At 37.8% G+C, this 20,834-nt stretch overlaps 2 protein-coding genes across 2 annotated transcripts in view; one reads left to right on the top strand and one right to left on the bottom strand.

Annotated features, from left to right (window-relative positions):
* The first annotated feature begins 2,034 nt into the window (after window positions 1-2,034).
* Window positions 2,035-13,156, top strand: ACP6 (acid phosphatase 6, lysophosphatidic). The gene is made up of 10 exons (XM_034414324.3): window positions 2,035-2,506; window positions 4,397-4,525; window positions 4,601-4,731; window positions 5,048-5,127; window positions 6,238-6,325; window positions 8,257-8,389; window positions 9,541-9,641; window positions 9,818-9,913; window positions 11,315-11,474; window positions 12,518-13,156. Exons 1-10 carry the CDS (start codon window positions 2,309-2,311, stop codon window positions 12,656-12,658), a joined length of 1,257 nt encoding a protein of 418 aa, XP_034270215.1. The 5' UTR covers window positions 2,035-2,308; the 3' UTR covers window positions 12,659-13,156.
* A 3,250-nt stretch (window positions 13,157-16,406) lies between these two features.
* The window catches only part of BCL9 (BCL9 transcription coactivator), a 54,675-nt gene continuing 50,247 nt past the window's right edge, over window positions 16,407-20,834 (bottom strand). The window contains exon 10 of the mRNA XM_034414311.3: window positions 16,407-18,496. Coding sequence (XP_034270202.1) covers window positions 17,394-18,496 — 1,103 coding nt within the window. The 3' untranslated portion in view covers window positions 16,407-17,393. The remainder of the gene's footprint in view (window positions 18,497-20,834) is intronic.

Below are 20,834 nucleotides of genomic sequence, written 5' to 3'. Positions count from 1 at the left end.
AAAAATCCAAGGCTTCATGTCTCTCAGAGTATCTCTCCCTGCCTCCCCATTCTTTTATTGCAGTATCTCACATTAATGGACTTTTGATAATTGATTTTTCTCTATTGAAAGCATGAGGAAAACCTGAAAGGCTAATTAAATCTGGCATTATTTTTTAACCGATTCAGTGACATGAAATAAAAACTTCTTAGAAAATACCAGTAATGAATATTTAGGCGATACACAATCCAAGTGCTGAAGCAATTACCCAACTGCCATCATTTAATAAGTCCAGATGTGAACAGATTCTATGGGGAATAATTGATTTTCTCACTAGGAGAATTTACAGCAAGAGTATTTTAAGTTTGTGATTCTCTTTCAGAAGGAAAATCATTTGTCAATATGTTCTTGCACCAGGGGTGAAATTCAGCAGGTTCTGACAGGTTCTTGAGAACTGGTAGCGGAAATTTTGAGTAGTTCGGAGAACCAGCAAATACCACCTCTGGCTGGCTCCAGAGTGGGGTAGGAATGGAGATTTTGTAGTATTCTTTCCCTGGAGTGGGGAGGGAATGGAGATTTTGCAGTATCCTTCCCCTGCCACACCCACCGAGCCATACCCACAGAACCGATAGTAAAAAAAATTGGATTTCCCCACTGTCGTGCACTCGCAAGTATACTCGCAGGTATAAAATAAGAATATTTTTTTTATTTCTGTTTATTAAATAAAAATAAAATGAATAAGAACAGCATCTGCTTGTATCTTTCAATTTATATGGTTTTTTACTTGTTTCTTAGTATGTTTTGATAGCTTATTAGTAAGTAACCTTGACTATGACTAACTGTTGTATCTTTTTTTCTTTTAAATTTGATTTATATGCCGCCCTTCTCCAGAGACTCAGGGCGGCTTACAATGAGTTAAGCAATAGCCTTCATACTGTTGTATATTTATACAAAGTCAGCTTATTGCCCCCACAAACTGGGTCCTTATTTCACCTACCTGAGTCAACCTTGAGCCTGGTGAAATTCGAACTTACAGTAATTGCAGACAGCTGGTGTTAATCACAATGCTTCTAGTCTGCTGAACCACCATCTTTTTATTCTTGATGAATGTATTTTATTCTCCTTATGTACAAAGAGCATACACATACACATACACACCAAAGACAAATTCCTTGTGTGTCCAATCACACTTGGCCAATAAAGAATTCTATTCTATTCTAATCACAAAATCACTACTAGAATTTCAGCATATAGAATATTTTAAACTGGCACTTTTTGCTTCTACCGGTATCAGTGATTAATACCATGAAATTAATACACAATCAAGTTTAGGGTTTGGGTTTTTTTTTTGGTTTTTTGTTTTTTTGCTATATTGCAAATCATTCCCACCACCCATCTCCTTCCACTTATGACTGTATGGCTGTAATTTTGTTGCTTGTATCCTTACGATTTATACTGATATTGTTCCCTGATTGCTTATTTGCTACCTATGACTATCATAGGTAGCGATTACTATCATTAGGTAGCTTACGATTCTTGACGAATGTATCTTTTCTTTTATGTACACTGACAGTGTATGCACAAAGACAAATTCCTTGTGTGTCCAATCACACTTGGCCAATAAAGAATTCTATTCTATTCTAATTCTATTCTATTCTAATCACAAAACCACTACTAGAATTTTAGCGTATAGAATATTTTAAACTGACACTTTTGCCTCTACCTGTATCAGTGATTAATACCACGAAATTAATACACAACCGACTTGAGGGGTTGTTTTGTTTTGTTTTGTTTTGGCTATATTGCAAATATGCCATGCCAGGGGTGGGCAAATGCGGCCCTTTTACAACTTGTAGACTTCAACTCCCAGAATTCCTGAGACAGCCAAGCTGTGCCATGCCATAACTAAATTAAATCAAAGCCAAATTCTCCCAGGTCCCACCACCACTCTCTTTCCCGACCGCGCACCAAGCCACAAACCACCAGATTAAAAAAAAAAAAAAACCGCGCAACTCCCGCCCTGAGATTTAAGTGCCCTGATGTCCTCTGGGAGTCGTAGTTTTTTTTTAAGCGGCTATTTGCTGAGGGAGGAAGGAACAGAAGTGGAAACCTCATTTCCCATGATCCGCCTCCATCCTTAATGGGTTGGGGAAGTTCTTTTCGGGAAGTCTTTTCAGCTGCGTTATTTGTAAATCGGGGGGGTGTGGGGTAAAAATGGGGACACGTGTTTGCTCCATGATTCACGTTGCATTCCCAAGCAAAGACGCGGCCGGTTTGTCTTGAGTTGAACTTCTACTTTCCTCTGCCTTTTTGGAGACTTTACCTTAGCATGGAGCTGTGGGCTCGGGTAGGCATAGTCGCCGCTCTGTCTTGTTACGCGCACCGCAAGAAGAGCGTCCTGGCCCAAGCGGCAAAGAGCGACGGCGACAGCAGCAGCAACCCAGGCCAGCCAGAGCTGAAATTGGTGCAAGTTCTCTTCAGGCACGGCGCTCGTACGCCCCTCCGGCCAATCCCGGGCGTCGAGCAGGTGAGCAGGAGAGACGCCTTCCTTTCTCTCCCCCCCGCAGCCGACTAAGGATTATCGGGGGGCTGATAACGGTCGGTAGAGAAAGCGCTGGTGGTATCGAAGGTGGGAGCGATAATAAAACCTCCAGGGCTTTTTTTATATATACGTGCGCACCACATAGCCGTGCTTGACACCCACGTTTCCGAAGAAGTGCGATTAGGAAACACAATGACCAGGTTAGATAACTTAGTAACCACCATATAAATTTAGATAACTAACCATCATGTAAAGGAGCCGGGTAATTTAGATTAGGGGTCTCCAACCTTGGCAACTTTAAGCCTGGTGGACTTCAACTCCCAGAATTCCCCAGCCAGCAAAGCTGGCTGGGGAATTCTGGGAGTTGAAGTCCGCCCGCCTTAAAGTTGCCAAGGTTGGAGACCCCTGATTTAGATTACTTAATAACAGGGGTGGGTTCTACTTACCTTTACTACCAGTTTGCAGCGGGGCCGTGCACACTCTTCTGCGCAAGCGCATAAGCATTTCGATGACATCAGGGTCGGTGGGTGGAGCCTCCTGCCAGTTTTGCTACCAGTTCTATAGAACCAGTGCGAACCGGGGGCAACGCACCACTGCTTAATAACGATCTTATAAAGGAGACTCTTAATTGTGTTTCCTAATGCACTTCTTCAGAACTTTGGGTGTCAATCACAGCTTAGTGGACACTATATGTGGTGCACACTAGCCTGGATGTTGGTTAGAGATCAGTGTAGTTGTTCAGTCACTAAGTCATGTCTGACTCTTCGTGACCCCATGGACCATAGGACATCAGCCCCACCTGCCTTCCCTTGCCCTCCTGAGTTTGTCCAAATTCATGTTCCTTGTGTCGATGACACTAGCCGTGGGCTATCACGTTTTACGAACATTGGTTGTGAAAGAGGATGCCTGGTTTGGGTGCTTTCCTCCTCTTGGAAACAGAGAAGTAAGTGCTGGTTTCAAGAACTTTGCTCTTTTTCAGTTGAGCTGCCTTCTCTGGAAGTGGTCCAGCCATAATTATGACTGCAGCACAATTAAGACAGAGGGCTGTTTTACTCGTGGCAAAGTTCATTTTTACATGTTTGTACAGCTCAAGCTATGATCAAGCATGCAGTATTTTTTTACTGTACAAGATCAAGTTTGCATTTCACTGATCCAATTAGGAAAAATAACACCTCTTCCAAAGGAAGCTTTGCAGCTTAATAAAATATTTTAAAGAGAATTCCAATTCCTATAGAATTGGAAACAATTTTTTAAAATTTGCTGAGGTGGAGTTGCTCCCAGTGAATCTGATAGGGAAACAAAAATGGCATCCTGATCCACAATGACAGTTGTGTCATTTGGGATACCCAAATGAAACTTAAATATGTTACAGTATTCATAGGTTCAAAGACGACTACATTGTACACTGCATCTATTTCATAGGGCATGAAGCATTGATGGTGCGTGAGCAAGGGAAATTTCTTGGAAAAGTGCTTGCTTACAATGAATGCTAATGATTGGTACATTTGTATTTTGATTTTGACTACAACTTAATGATCTGAAGGAGCCCTTCCCACCAGCAGCTTTCAATTTGTTGAGGACAGCCAAGATTGGAAATATCTGAAGGGTAATAGATAGACTAGATACTTAATAACATTCTTTACTGTATTATATATTCAGTGTTAAGGTCCATAAATACATTGTTTTGCATTGATTGGAAAAATTTCTACATCTAAGCAAAATTTAATGATCTAGTTCTAATTCCTATTATCCCATCATTGATGATTGAACTGAAGTTAAGGAGTACCTTGAGTAATAACTGAAAAAGTATATAAGTGGTTTAGAACTTATGATTATTTTTTTTAAAATAAAACCTTTGTCATGTTTTTGAAACAGGTAGACTGGGATCCTATTCTTCTGGAGATCCCTGCTCAAACAAAGTTTCCCTACATAGTAACTAATCTCACTGGTGGACCAAGACCATTTTCTCCTTATGAAGAAAATTACAAAAAAACAGTGCTGAAGGTATTTTGTTTCCAAACATTGTATTTTCCTGCCTGCTGGCGAGCAGCCTTAAGTGAAAAAGTTTTCTCTTTCTAGGGAGGTGTAATTGCAGGACAGTTAACCAAAGTTGGCATGCAGCAAATGTTCTCCCTGGGGGAACGGCTAAGGAAACGTTATATTGAGGAGACCAATTTCCTGTCATCATCCTACAAATCTTCTGAGATTTTGTAAGTTAGTATTTAGTAGTATATTTTATGTGGTATGTCCTAATATTGAAGAAAAATGCAAAACTTGTTTTTCTCCAAAATATCCCTGTGAGGTGGGCTAGTCTAAGACAAATCGACTAGTTCAGTCACACAGTGAGCTTCCATTGTTGAGGATGGAATAGAACTTGTATCTCTGTCCCTCATAATTCAGCATCCTAACCTTTATACCACATTTGATTTCAAGAGACTCGTAATAGTCATCCATAATGTTTGAAGGAGTGTGTTGGAAGCAATGGCCATCTCTGCTTCATTTCATTGGCTACCTTATATCTTGCAGAGTCCGTTCCACTAATATTGATCGGAATCTGGAATCCACACGATGTTTGTTAGCTGGGCTGTTCCAACAACAAAAAGAAGGTTAGCAGTGGAAGCTTTTCACTACTATGTTTTCTGTTCTGCTTCGTATCATGTCTGCCATCATGGATTCCTACCTATTTTGTCACTTTGTGTAGGTGGATAACCGCATAAAAATTAGCTAAAATTCTATCATAAAATGAGGTGTAAAAATGCCAAAATCCATTATCCAAAGCCTCACTAAAAAGGCAGTCCAATAAATTCCAGATTCTGTGTGGAATAGATTAAAGTTCTGGAATCCAAGATGTTAGAGGATTTATAGGTTACCAAGAAGTAAATGTTCTTTTGCCTTAAAGCTTGTAAAATGTTAGTCCTGAAATTATAGGGAGTGATAGTAGCCTCTGAGCTTAGATTTGATTTGGTATCCCCAGTATTTATATTTGTTTAAAGGTTTTAATTTAAGACATCGAGACATATGTGATGTAAATTAATTTACAAAAAATCATACAGTATGAGTTGTTAAATGCAAGAGTTGAATCTATCTCTGGTAAATATCTGACAATATGTTAATAAATACTGGATTTTATTCAGCTTTTAGTACAATGGGGTCCTTTTAGTTTGCAGCCATGATATATCATTAACTTAGAGAGTAATGTAGTAGGAATAGAAGCATGTAAACTTCGAAGAGTAGGAAAAGTTCTTTACTGAGATTTTTTAGTAATAAAATGGATAGGATACTACAAATACTTAAAAACCAAAATGTAGTTCAGGTGGTTTTATATTTCAGAATGCAAGAAATCTTAGTATGAATCCTTTACATTAGGGATGTCAAACTCGATTTCATTGAGGGCCGCATCAGGGTTGTGTTTGACCTTGGGGGGGGGGTGGGCATGGCCAGCTCGACGTCACTCATGGGGCTCCCAAGCTCCGTTTTGGCTGCGACAGCCTCCTGCAACCCTCTGCCAGCGAAAACAGAGTTGGGAGTGCCGCCCATGGTCCTTGAGAGCTTTATTTTTGGTTGTGACGGCTCTGTTTTTGCTGGCAGAAACACTGTGGGCTGGTTCGTTGCTATTTCCAGGGCGGCCCCACAGACCAGATCTAAGAGTTTGACACCCCTGCTTTACATCTTTGATATTACAATTTGTGAAAGAGCAAATTTTCTTAATTACCTAGGAGCTGTTACCATTGTCACAGATAATGCAGAATCTGAAATCCTTTATCCCAATCCAGGGAATTGCCAACAACTTAAACGTCTTCATAGGTATGTTGCCAGTATATTTTTGGTTGATGTCATTGAATATTTAATATGTATAGAATACACTGTGATGTGCCAAAAAGCACCTTATAATAGCCTTGTGTAAAGCAGCCATGGTTTCTAATTTGGATTTCTGAACAGAATAATTTTAATGTATGTAGAGGGCTCCAGATTGATGACGACTGATATAAGACAGCTTCATTATCAAAAGCAGCATGCATTCTCCTAAATTCATTGGTTATGCTTTTGGGAATAATAGTTAAATTTGGCTTGTTATGTGTAGTTGATCTTCAAAGAATTTGGCCATGTTCCAAGTTTATGCATGGAGCAAGTTCTACCTTGCCTTTTTCCCCATCATTATAGGGTAAGTGTAGGTAGCTATGAAAGCCTTCAGCAAATGGTTGTAATAATTATTGTGAGAGTTTCAAACTTCTGTAATAAGAACAACTGCAAAAAGCTCATGCAAAATAGAAAAAAGCTCATTAGCTGTTCAGATCACAGCTGTATTTCACGACCTACTAAACCTCCCAGGAAGCTATTCTAAACAGCCTCACGCATAATCCATATGCAGTTTAGAAAATGAATAAAACTCTTTTATAAGGTTCCCTGGAGTTGAAATGAAAAAAAAAGTAAAAATATGGTATCTAACAATGGCTACCCAATCATACTGTATGCTGTGCTGATATTCAAAGAAAGATATTTAGTTCTTGGGTCCTTCAATGGCAGCTACTAGGTTCCATGTGTCACAAGATCTATTTTTTCCATATACATGAAATCCAAATTAAATGGGAACTAATATACAACCCTATTTTCAGGAATGCCTCTGGCCCCCATACTTAACTCAGGGAATTTCATGGGGTGAAAAATAATAATATAAAAGGCTGCTCCTCAATGTTAAATTTTAACGTATCTCATGTCATACTAAAGCAAATGGGATTTTAATGAGCATCCTGCATAGCTGTAAAAAGTCTTACCCATATATTGTCTAATAATACTCTTGTATTCTTATGGACGTTCATGGCCCTTTTGTTACCAGTGCCATAATCTACATTCAATATCTATGCTTAAGAAAACCGATGATTACTGATCCTGTTGTACTAAAAAGAAAAGAATTATAATGTAGGTTTCAGTTCTGCCATTCTTGATGATGCCCATATAGTGATTGTAGCCTATATGCAAGTAGCAGCTACCCCCAAGTCTCCTGACTGCCTGCATCCCCTCCTTCACCTGACAGCTGCCACTTAACCTCTGGGACTTGCCACTTCCCTACTGACTTTGGTTGTTGCAAGCCAACATGAAATTGCAAAAAGGTGCTTGGTGACCCACAATCCTCACTTAACAATGGCAATAAGAACTGTAGGGATTGCCATCACTAAGTGAGGATATAATGCAATGTCACACTTTAGAATTTACATCACTTTGCGATGGAAATTCCAGTCCCATTTGCCTTTGTAATTCAAGGGCTACCTGTAGTTGTATGGATAGATTTTGAAGATTCTGGTATTTTCTTAAAATGTCACAAACATTTTTATTTTTATTTTTCTGAATGTGTATAAGTAGAAATGTAAACATCTGCTTAAATGAGCTCTTGTTATTTGAAATTGATTTTGAATTTAGTATCTTCTATAACTGTATGTTTTAAAAATGATGCAGAAAGAATGGTTCAGAACTTGACTGATAAGCCTTAAAGCAATTGCATATTTTTACTGCAGAAAGCCAGTAAAAGACCTCATTGAAGCATAAGCCTAAATAGATTTATACTTACAGATTCTGCAACATGCAGAATGCTACTTTCAGCCTCTGAATTTCATATTACTATACCCTTTATTTTTGAGAGATGCAAGCATAAAAACATTAAAAATACATCTACTGTTGATTTTTCTGATCTACAAAGCAAAAATTAAGAAGCACCTGAAGCACTTTGTTTTCCTTGACAGAGATGGAATGGCTAGTGTGAATTTGCACCAAGGCCTTTGTGAAGATCTGAAAAACATTAAACAAAAATTGGGCATTAGTAATGAGCAAAAAGTAGACTTCATTCTTCTCCTTGACAACATTTTTGCAGAACAGGTAAACTTCCTTTTTTCTTCAAGTATTAAAGTGATGTATGCAATTCTGTGGGAAAAGCTTACACTCAAGAAATCGTAATCAAGCATGCAAGATTCCTCATTGCAGAAGTAGGAAGATGGGTAAACAGTCCAGCAAGTGAGGCAATTGTTCATCTTCCTTTAAACAACACAAAATGCATTCTTTTGCAAGTCTGAACTTAAATCTTTTTGTTTTCTAACCAGCTGTCCCTTGCCTAAATGTTTGATCGTGTCTATTACTCTTTATTTTCTCCTCATGCTATGTATTTCCATTATTTTTGCACAAAACTTTATTATTATTAAATGTACCTCTTTGTAAATGCTGAATTTCTCCAGCTAATGTCATTCATCTGCTTCAATTCCCATAATCCCTGGTCTGAATATTTGAGGAATTAAACATAGATGGCAAGACGGCAGCAAGGGAAACATTTGGACCAGCTTTTTACTAATATAATATAGGACGAAATAATACGTATGCAGTTCCCATTTGTAATTAATATGAATTAGGTCTTTGTGTAAGATTAAGGTAACCCTTTTAAAATTCAAGCTCTATTTCTCTATATTTAAGGTTTACTTTTTATGTTGATTTCCTGACAAAATCTTTGAATGATAGACTTGGAGGTCAGCTGATCTATATTAAAGTCTGTAGGAATGTAGAAAAAAATGGCTCAGGTTTTTGGTAACATTTCCATAAATTGGAAATAATACCAGAACACACATTGCACATTTTATTATGGAGCAAAGATAAATTGTTTTTCAAGGAAACTTGGCATGGTATGAATGGCATTTATCATTGGAAAGTCAGAGTTCCTTGCAACATATCCTTGCTCTACACAAATTTCTAGACTTTTCAAGTTTTTTTCTTATCTAGCATTTTTCTATTTTTGAATACTATGGTTTAATTTATATTTAGGTATGCTGGCATATCTGGATTCCTGACCATATAGTTTTATTTTGGGCCAAGGAAATACGCCATTTTGTTATCACCTAAAATTTATGTCAAAATTACTATTAGTTATCAGTCTCCAGACATCAAGTAAAAATGCAGGTATATGTCCATGCTAGTGATATAAGCTTAGATATGTCATTCTTAGACCTGTATTTTATTTAATTTACACAATGTTATATTTTCAGGCACATGACCTACCAAGTTACCCTGTTTTGAAGAATTCTATGCAACTAATTGAGCAGAGAGCTGTTGACTCATTCTTTTATATTACAAAAAACAATTCAAGGTGAGCATGGAATGGCTGTGTGGCAGCATCAGTTTGGTACTAATAACTTTAAATGAAGAAGTACTTTAGAAATACTTTAAGCTCTCTTACCTGTTAAACCATTTGTGTAGAACTGATAAAGAGGCTATATATTCAAGACTTGTTTTGAAAGTATCTAATATTTTTCTTTCCCATAGGGAGATCCTTCAGATGTCTGTTGGTCCTCTCCTGAATGCCATAGAGGACAACATTAAGAAGGCAATAGAGCCTCCCTCTTCTGATATTAAGACCAGGTATGTAAATTGTAGATATTAGTCTCTCTGTCTTCACTTGAAACAGAACACATAATTAAGAAATAGTCAAAGATTACTATTCTGGGCACATTTTGCTAATAAAAATATGTATACGTGGACATTACATGCAATTGATAAGAGACCAGACCAGACCCAGTATAAAGCTATGGGTTTACATGTTGTATGTGTTATCTGTACCTAAATTCTGCACTGGGAAATACTAGTTTTATTCCAAAGCATTTGAATAGGCAAAACATTTGTCTATTTTAATTCTATTGAGTAGTTCTGTAACCATAGTCCCCTCCAGAAATTCAGAAAAGCATTAAAAAAACTGAATGATGAAATTGTGATGGCTTATCACTAATGCAGAGGTCTTCAAACTTGGGAGCTTTAAGACTTGTGGACTTCAACTCCCAGAATTCTCCAGCCAGCTATGCTTCCAGCTGGCTGGAGCTATGCTGGCTGGAGCTATGCTGGCTGGAGAATTCTGGGAGTTGAAGTCCACAAGTCTTAAAGCTGCCTAGTTTGAAGAATTCTGCACTAATGGGTTAGGAAAATAGAAGAGAATGTTGGGGTTGCTTAGTAGGATGGAGAAGGGACAATCACTAGGCAATTGCTATTCAATTATTATTTTAGGTCCTGCATGTTCAATACTGTTTTTGCCTGCCTGCACAGCTGTCCTCTTAAAAACCCATTTTGGGACACACTTGACTGCAAGGCTTATTTAAGGGTAGACCCTTCACCCTATGTTTGGAAGAAGAAAGGGATCATAGGTTTCGTAACGTAGTCACACAATTCTCATGGATTCAGTCTTTTTTGTTTTTGTTCTGGAAATTTTATGCTAGAATAGACATTTATGTGTAATAGAGGCCTTTTATATTACATAGATGTAAGGAAAATGGGTAAACATTGGAAAACACCGGTGATTAACTTTGGGTTAAAGGAAACTTTGTTAGGTAAGGAATGCAAGCAAGATTTGTGAGAAACTATTACAATTTTAATATTTTGGGTTTCTGTTTACATGCTTTAAATTGGGATGATTTTTTAAATCGCCTGAATTATTTTTAATATAGATTACATGATTGTCTTTCACAACAGCTACCATGAGATTCTTGAATATTTCCACTAGGTGGAAGAAGCATTCTTCATTTAATCCAGCCACTTCTGCTTGTGTGAAATCATGTTATTTATAGAGCTGCTATCCTGTTCAAATGGAACTACCTCACTAAATTGCTTTGAGAATAAAATCCTTGCAAAAGGATGGTGTTTTAAAATATTAGTTCACTGTTCATGAAAATTAATCGTAAATGGAATAAATATACATGTAATAATAAAATTATTATTAAAATGTTACTTATACATTGAATGTGTTAAGAGTACATTATGCTCATTTGCATTTAGGAAGCTCATCCTCTATGCTGTTCATGATGTTACACTCTTCCCGTTGCTGATGGCGATGGGAGTCTTCAATTCAAAATGGCCTCCATATGCAGCAGATGTGACTCTGGAACTCTATCAGCATTCCAAGGATTGGTTTATACGACTGATCTATAATGGAGAGGTACAAATTCTGATCCGCTACTACCACGTGGGTCCCCTTAGCAAGTGTCAGGTCGCATGTTTTATATGAATATTCAAGCAATATAACAGATCACATCACTTTCTAAAAATAGCATATTGGATCTTTACCATGCTGCCTTTTTAAAAATTGAGGCAATCAGTACTGTTCCTATACTACAATGCTTCCGAAGAAATAATCAATGTGCCCTAAATAATTGATGTGCCCTATAAATTAGGTCCATAACTGCAGGTATCAATGTATCAATCTCCCCTAGATGCCATATGCGCTCTGTATCTCATTGGATTTTTTTCATTGCTCAGGGCAACTGTTTTAAGAATGGGCATGCTTCTTTTTCTCCCATGGCAATTAACATATCCATGAAATGCATTCAGAATTTGAAATGAGCCCATTTACCAAAAAGTTGGGGGAGTTGGGCTCAAAAATAGATCCAATGACAATTCAAGGTACAGATTGTCATCTTTAAACTGTATATGGCATGGGACCAGGTTACCCTTGGAACTGCTTTTCCCTAAGCGCTTCCCCGTCTTACTAGTTTGCTTGCTTCAAGTTGCCTCTTTTAAATGTTTCCATATAGTAGGACCTAGGAAGCAAGTGTCTTCCATAGCTGTGCTTTCCTTGTGGTACAGCCTTCCTCCTTAGTTGCAAGAGCCCCTTTTCTCCTCACCTTCTGGTTAAGATTTGGATTTTACTTCAGGTAGCTGAGTCAGGAGGGGAACAAGAGTCCGATATTTGTGATTCTGCAATGAGATTGTTATAGGGCAGGGGCGTCAAACTCGTGGCGTCACATCATCACGTGACGTATCGCAACTCCCCCCCGTTGCTAATCAGGGGAGGGCGTGGCCAGCGGATGACGCATCTGGCCTGTGGGCCACAAGTTTGATACCCCTGTTACAGGGCTTGGTGGTTTGAGTTGTTTTTTAATTAGTCTTTTGTTATTTGTTAGCTTTCCAGAGTTATTTTATATAAGGATGGCTATTCAAATCTCTTTTTAAAAAATAACTTTATTAATTCTTTTACTATAGGAGCTGATTCCCAGAGGATGTAAAGATGGCTTGTGTCCACTAGAAGATTTTTTAAATGCTCTTTCAATATATAGCACAAAGCCACTGGTGTATAAAATGATTTGTTCCCAAACAGAAGAGGCAGTTTTACAACACAATTGATCAGGAAAGCACACGTTACTCTTCTAAATATTGTAAAAATATTGTATTAATCATTGTTATAATTTAGTAGCTGAAACAGCAAGAAAAGGCTTGTTATAATGGTGAAAATGAATCATGGTTTTACATTTTGGAAATGAGCATTATCAGTAGAATGTAAATTATTTTAGACAGGGTATACATTACTACCTGCAGATATTAATGTCAAAGAGCAATTAGAATATGGTTCTTCATAATATATTCCTTCAGTAATATATTTAAGTTTCTTTTTGTACATAAAGAACATGGCCTGCTTTTTAAAGTTTGAATCTCTTACTAAACATTTTAACTTGAGATGATTATAGTCATCTTTGTATACAATATTTTAAAGTTAAGGTATAATCACAGAACTAATTTTTCCTACATATTTTTAATTAATATTAATTTAAATAAAGAACCTGCCTAAAAGTATAGCTCTTAGAAACTACTTTCATTATGGATAATAAAGTTTTTCTTTTAACAGTTATGTTGTCCTTATTACATCAGTCAATAAAGCTAAGGTTGAAAAATAATTTCTCATTTGAAACCTGAAATGCGAGAGCTGATTAGATACTGTATCCTAGAGGAAATGGTTAAACAAATTAGCTGTGTGTATCATTGAGCCAGAAAATATGTTTGTGTACGTTTACTATTTTTAAGAATGCAGACAATGTTAATTGCTGAAGTAGTGAAATCAATGGACATTCCATGTGGCTCTTAACTGTTAATAGTATTTGTGTATACTATTATACTATATTATACAATATTATAATATTATACAATATTATAATAGTAATATTATACAAATATTACTATTATAGTAATAGTATTTGTATCTGATTGTGCAAATCAGAGTGTTTGTTATGGGTTATAGCAAAAGTAGGCTACCTAAATTCACTATCTATAGATATTCTTCAGCTATCTTTCTAGTTACCAAACCTTAATTCCAAGCCTGCTCCACAGCTGAATAGGGAAAGAATTCACATCTGACCTGCAGATCTGCATGGATAGCTAAGATGGTGGAATAGTAAATAATATTTTTGTGTTAAACTTAAGGGTTTAGATTGGTCATACCCACTATTTTCATGCATTTCATTATATCTTTAGCTTTGGTCAAGTTAGCCCACGGCTGAAAATATTGTTCCAATCCTGGCTAAATGTATCAAAGTGATGTTAGGCAAAAAACACATGGCACAGGGTGACTTAATAAAGATTCCTCTTCAAGGGAAAAAAAATAATCACAGTGAATATTTAACCTGACATCTGTCAGCAAGGCAGTAGTAATAAATCTAAGTGATTTATTAATAGCTACTCCAAATGTACGAAATACATATTTTTAGAGAAAACAGATAGTTTACCAGGTATTTATTAATATCCTGCCTTTATCATTTTTATATATAACTCAAGGCAGCAAACAGTTTTTCCACTTCCTACTCTCCCAACAGTAACCCTGTGAGGCAGGCTGGACTGAGATATTCCCCAGCCAGCTTTCAGGCCTAAGGCAGGACTAGCAGTCAAGTCTCCTACTTTTTAGCTTTGTGTGTTAAAACACTAAAGGAAACTGTCCCATCTCCATCCAAGGCCATCTCCAGATGCATGTTTTAGTTTCCAGAATCCCTCAACCGCAATGGCAATTGGTGAGATTTCTTAAAAGTACATTTTGTTTTGGTCTGTACATTTGGAAGACCAGAATGTGGGAAATCTGCTCATGTTTAGGAAGGTTACACTGCTAACAGTGATATGCATAACATTCAAAATACAATTGCCTGCAGGTTTAGGCAGCTCTAATCAATATTTCAGTGAATGTTAAGTGAACAGCTGACAACTTCTACATAATGCAAACTTGAACCTTGAATCTTTCTGCAAACTTGAATGCATTCTTATCATTTATATTCAGTTTATAGATTCAAAATAAAGTAATTCATACAGAAGTATGTGTTACTTTAATGCATAAATTTGGACATCTCATTCAGCCTTTGTAACAGTCCTTTGGCTAAATTATCAAACGTTAGCTGTAGTGATTTGGAAACGTGCTATTGCTTTTGAGATTTTTCCCCACTCTATCTTACCTAAGTCTTGTAGCTGAGAAATACTCTTCCCAGAGATACTCAGTATTGTTTGGAAACTGTGAAATCCATTCAAAAAACTTAGCATATATTTGTTAATTTTGAGGCATATTTTTTTGTCATTTTCTTGCTGAAATACCCAGCCTCTCTTTACTTTCTTTTGTTCACTTGACTATATGACATTAGGTCAGGGTTGAAATGAAGGGTCCTTAATGCTGAGCTTGGTTGCTTTCTTAACTGACATTTCATTACCCAAACTACATAATATCATCAGTGCTAGTAAGGAGTAGGGCTTGCTTTCAATTTATATTTTAGTGGCTTGCCACTCTTACCAACACCAACAGGCAGTTATTTCAAATGGTTAGAGGAGTCCAAACTTCTTGAAAGACCACCACAATCTGAGAGGTTGGCCAACACAGGTGTTTGTTCACTAGTTGACTCACCTTTCTTAAAATGAATTAGAATCAGTTGGAAGGGTTCTTCAAGATCTTCTAATCCATCCTGCTGCCCAAAGCAGCGTTATCAAACCATCATCAGACAAATAATTGCACAACTTTTGCTTAAAAGTCTCCAGCTCAAGGAGGCAGAGTAACTCTTAAATTATACCTTATTGTGAATTTGGATTTCTGTAAGGATTTTTGTCCTATCCTTGGGCACTATGGTAAATGAATCCACACCTCTTCCCTATGACAGTCTTTCAAATACTGGAAGACTGCTGCTTCTTAGCTTTCTTTTTTAGACTAATCATTCCCAATTCCTTTAATAGGTCTTTGTAGGATTTAGAGTTCAAGTCCTTCTTTGGTTTCAAGCCACCTTTGTCTCTTTGCAGTTCTCCTAGTTCCTTAACACACTTCCTACATTGTAGCAACCCAAACTAAACATATTACTCCGGTGTAATCTAACCAATGCAGCATAAAATGAAATTGTCATTTCCTGTGATCATGACATTATACATTTGTAAATGCAACAATCTGATATGCTTTATCAGAATACCAGATTTAATAAAGATTGTCACAAGATTTAATAATTAAGTAGATATATCGAATCAAGTAGCATCTATCTTGTATCTCTATCTGGGTTTTTTTCCTATTTAAGTGCAGAATTGTAACAATTCCCATCGCTGTATTGCACATTATAGGGTAGAGCCCATTATTCAAATCAGGATCCTTCTGAATTTAGTCTGCCATCTGACGTAACCTGTCATCAAAAAAATTGATATGTGTTTATTCGTGTCATTTATAAAAATCATCAAGGGCCTTGTGTCCAGGAGGGATTCCAATACATTTTTCCTTCCATGTAGATATATTAAGGACCATGCACTGTATTTCATTTATACCAAGCAGAGGTTGCTCTGTCAGTTTGTTTGCTTAGGCAAGCTTAGAAATTGCTTCTATTGGCTTAGGAACTCACTGGAAACTTCAATGTATTGTTTTTGCATGCCATGGTAGCTCTTCAAGAACCTTTTGAGGGCACAATATTGTTTCTTTTACTTTGCATGGTAAGGTAGTCTATAGTTTAAGATGAAATATGTATTTTAGATAAATCCTTACTTAAGTTAAGAACTATTCTAGAAGTACAAAAACTATACAAGGCAAATTTGTAAATGAATGAAAATACAAGGCAGCTATAGATTGTGGCAGAATATTATGAAACTCATTTGATATATATTTTTTGTAAGAAACAATATATTTTATTTTTCTGACACCACAGCCCTGGCAAGTGGTTTTGTACCAAATTTAATGGAGGTTACACAGAACGTTTTACGCTGGGGACAAAAAAAAAGCCACAAAAAAGTCAGGATAACTTTTAGTGTCTGTTCCACTCCCACGTTAATGTCACTGGGTGGGGAGGAGGCAGGGGTGCTGAGAAAATAAGAAACAGTAAGACTACTTTCAAGTGTAACAGTGTCCAAGTCCAGCCTCTTCCTGAAAGTGGTAACACTCTCAGCACAAGAAGGGGCTCTCCTAGATATGCTCCCCAAAATAATACAATGTATTGCAGCTGCCAGAGGAGGAGACAGTAAAGGGGTGGGAGGGAGAGACAAAGTGCTGGACAGCACTCATAATCTGAAAAATATGTCCTTAACTTATTTTTTTTTTAAAGTTTACCCCCCTCACTGAACTTCAGTTCCTTTTGTGCTTTTCATTAATACTCTGCTCTGAGGTTGTAGTTTGGTTTTTCTATAGATTGAGTTGAAGGAAAATAGTCCAAAGTTCTGAAGATGGATTTTCCACCTAAAAGTAAACAGCCTTTCACCCCCAAGACTAAAGTCTCTGCTAAAATCCCTTTTACAATATAGTACAGTACACAAAAATAATCCCCAAAGATAAGTGAGTCCTGGGAGAAGCCAGTCCGAAGGACGTAAACATACAGAGAATGGTGCAACTCGTGACAAATGGCAATTCTCAAAATACAGCTACAGATTTTCAAAGCAGGTGCCATCACAGGATACCCAAGTACACAAAAATAATTTTTAAAAAATAAATTTTAAAAAAACAACCTGTTAAAATGAATTCATTTGTTTTCAGGAAATTCCATACATTCGAGATTTTCCAAAGCATCCTCTGGTCTGTTTTCACCTATTGCATGATCAAACTGTGCTCCTGGAATCTCATCTCAACAAGGATTGGAACCTCCAGTCTTTATGTAGCAGCTTAAAACATTATATTCCCTGGATTTCCAGGGCCTTGGCTAAATCCTCCCATTCCTACATCAGCAGCCATGCCCCGTGGCCTCATCTGTGGAGGAATCATGATGTTCTGTTGAGGTGCTATCATGCCCTGCATTGACATCATCATACCAGGTGAACCTACAGGTCCTGGATGGCTGTATAGCCCAGCAGCAGCTCGATCCTTGCCTGGAATCATGCCTACTGGGTTGCTCATTAGGGTGGGTTGGCCAGGCATTGCTGTTTGTGCTGGTGACATCATCCGGTGGTGAGGTCCCATCATTCCTTGTTGCAGAAAGGCAGGTGGTCTCATAGGGTTATGGCCTGGCATAGAGGATGCTGTGCCAAGAGGAATATCAGGTGTGCCACCAGGGACTCCCATACCAGGTAATGCCAGCCCCATTCTTGGATTCTGTTCTCCCATCATTCCCTGTATATGAGAATAGCCAGGCCCAATATTCTGTGGCTGTTTGCGGCCTGGTACTTCTCCACGAGGGAAATACTGTAATGTCTGGCTTGGCTTCTCAGATGGAATTATCCTGGACAGGTCAAATTCTGGTATTCCAGTGGCTCCAGGGCGAATCACTTCTTGTAGCTCTGGATCAGAAAAAACTGAAGGCATATTGTTTCCTAGAACTGTGAAAGAGTCTGGTCCCCCTGGACCTCCAGACTTACAAAGTGCTGGATCGGTTGAACTTTGGGGCATGCTGGTGGGTCGCCCCAGAGGTCCTTCCCCATGGAAGCTCATTCCAGCTGGGAAGTTGCCTTGTCCTCCACTAGGACCATTATGAGGAAATGGTACCTGCTGGGGAGGAGATTGTACTGGAGGAAATCCCTGTGGGAAGCCCAGGCGTCCTTGAGGTACCATTGGTGGGTCTTGGGAACTGTGGCCCATCATTGGATTGTGTGACATCAAACCAGGTCCTACAGGAACCCCATGAGGAGGTATATTGGCTCCCATAGCATTTGGAGAGGGCAATTGATTACTATGAGTTAGTGGCTGTGTCATTCCCATTGGGCTAAGAGTTGCCATTGAGCCTGCTTGGTTGGGACCAGAAACACGAGGATTCTGGGGATTAATGCCCATTCCTGGAGAAAAGAGAAAAGCACATTAGAACAAAATAAGTAAAAACATAAAACCATTTAATAGACACAAAACCACTTTTCTTCATTACTATACTAAAGTGTTTCATGCAAGATATTTCTATATACCCTTATTTGTTTCCTCCATATTATCTGTTATTAGAGAAACATTTCTCTGCTAAAGAAAACACAGAGGTAGAAAAACAGATGTAGACCCATACTGATCATGCTTGTCTCACGACTGTCTAAGTGACTGAATTTTTAAAACTTTGGCTTCTCTGCCAGACCAAGGATGCTGCAGTGTAAGGGATTCTCAGGCATAATCTAGTCCATATATCACTTACACAGTCAGTATTTTCAGTACCACTTACAATCTCATCAATATTTTTACAGGAGAAGTTCAAACTCAATACATTTCAGAAAATATCAATACAATAATTAAATCATGCTTTAGAAAGAAATATGGTAATATGTCTCCTATACTGTTTCAAGAAGCTATAACAATTACAAGCAAAATCACCTAAGGTAACATAAATAAGAAATCCAGACAGTTACAGGTCATCTGTTGTTATATTGCCTCCTTTCTAAGCATTAATAACCATTGGGGTTTCTGGATCAACTAAGATATGAGTAAAATTTAATGACTACAGGTTTTGAGCTGACACCTTTATTTAAGAATTGAACCAATTTGATCTGATAAAACAAAATTCAACTATAACCTATAATGGGGAAGTTCAGAAACATCAGCTTTTGGGGAACAAAACAGGATGAAAACAGTTACAGACCTCAAAGTATGTTCCACAGAAGGCCACTCTTGTGCAAACAACTTGCAGGTATGCTACATAAGCATGCTTGATCCTAAACATATAGCCTGAAGCAGCATCCAACTTACGCTTGGGCCTACAATGTTCTTACTCTGGAGATTTATCCTTTCCTGTTTTACAGATAATTATATTATCTCCAGAACACACCTCAGCTTCTTCCTCAGTGCTTCTGAGCCCAGACTTGAGCTGTATGCCTGTTTTGCTATGTTAGTTTGGCTTGTGAACCATGATCTTCAATAAAAAATATCCCGTGTATAAAGGAAAGGCGAAGCTGCTAGCTATGCTTGAAACATTATGACTTAACTCACCTACCAGGAACAAGATATAAATACTATACAATGAATAAGATGGGAAATCCAATAAAACAACACATAAAAACACATTCAACAAAGGGCTTTATCCACTCTAGCCCAGAAAAATAGGGGATTGTAGATAACACCTCATACATTGCTGGTAAAATAGCTGGAAAGGTTCCAAAAAGCCATGTTCACTCAGTCTCTCTAATTTACTCTTTCTAGCTCTACAGAATGCTGGACAGAGATTAGATAAAGGAGCCTGGAACTTGTTCGTGAGCAGGATAACTTTTTAAAAATCAAATAGAATTGGACAAAATTATTGTTTGGAAGAAGCCAATAACAAAATAATGTTCAAAAATGGGCCAGATCAGTTAGAAACTGTAGAGAGAGAAAATCTAAAAACTGGGCAGCAATCAAGAGTGAAAAGAATTCTGGTGACAATAGTCTCTATTCTTTCCCTATCTTGCCTAGTCTTTCCAACCCAGCATGATGTGGCAAAGAAATTACATACAGGTAGTCCTTGGCTAATGACTGCCTCATTCAGCGACTGTTCAAAATGTTGACAACAATAAAAATGTAGATTTATGACTGGTCCTTGGCTTATGGCCCCTGCAGCATCCCTGCATCAAATGATTGTGACTTTGGTGCTTGTCAATTGGTACGGATTTAGGACAGACACAGCCTCCCATGATCATCACTGTGACCTTCGCAACTGACTTCTGTCAATGTCCATTGTAACAGAATTTGTAACTCCATTAGTATAGTAATTCTGAAAACTGTATGGAATGGGACCCAATTTGGTATATCAGGCACAGTCAGGAAAGTATCTTAACTACAAAAATAGACCAGGGGGCTATGGATAAAATATCCACCACCATCCCCTCAAACTCAATACTACAGAAGAGTTAGCACCTTCAAACATTATTGATTCTTCCATTCTAAGCTTCTGTCTCTCCTTTCTTGTCATCAGAGTGGAGTATGCCAGTTTGGTCTAGTAGTTAAGGCACCAGGCTAGAAACCAGGAAACTCTGAGATCTAATTCTACCTTTGGCATGGAAGCCAGCTAATTGACTTTAGGCTAATCACTTTCTGTCAGCCCAATTCACCTCAGGATTGTTGTTGGGGGGGAAATAGGAGGAGGAAGGCGTATTAGGAACATTCACTGCATTGAATTATTTAAAACAATTAACAATTGACAAGCTTAACGCTGCCACATGTTTATTG

This window comes from Pantherophis guttatus, chromosome 5 (genome assembly GCF_059756535.1).
Source record: "Pantherophis guttatus breed Tessera chromosome 5, ASM5975653v1, whole genome shotgun sequence".
Classification (NCBI taxonomy): domain Eukaryota; kingdom Metazoa; phylum Chordata; class Lepidosauria; order Squamata; family Colubridae; genus Pantherophis; species Pantherophis guttatus.
Note: the sequence above shows the minus strand (reverse complement) of the source record. Positions and strands in the feature narration are given on the sequence as shown.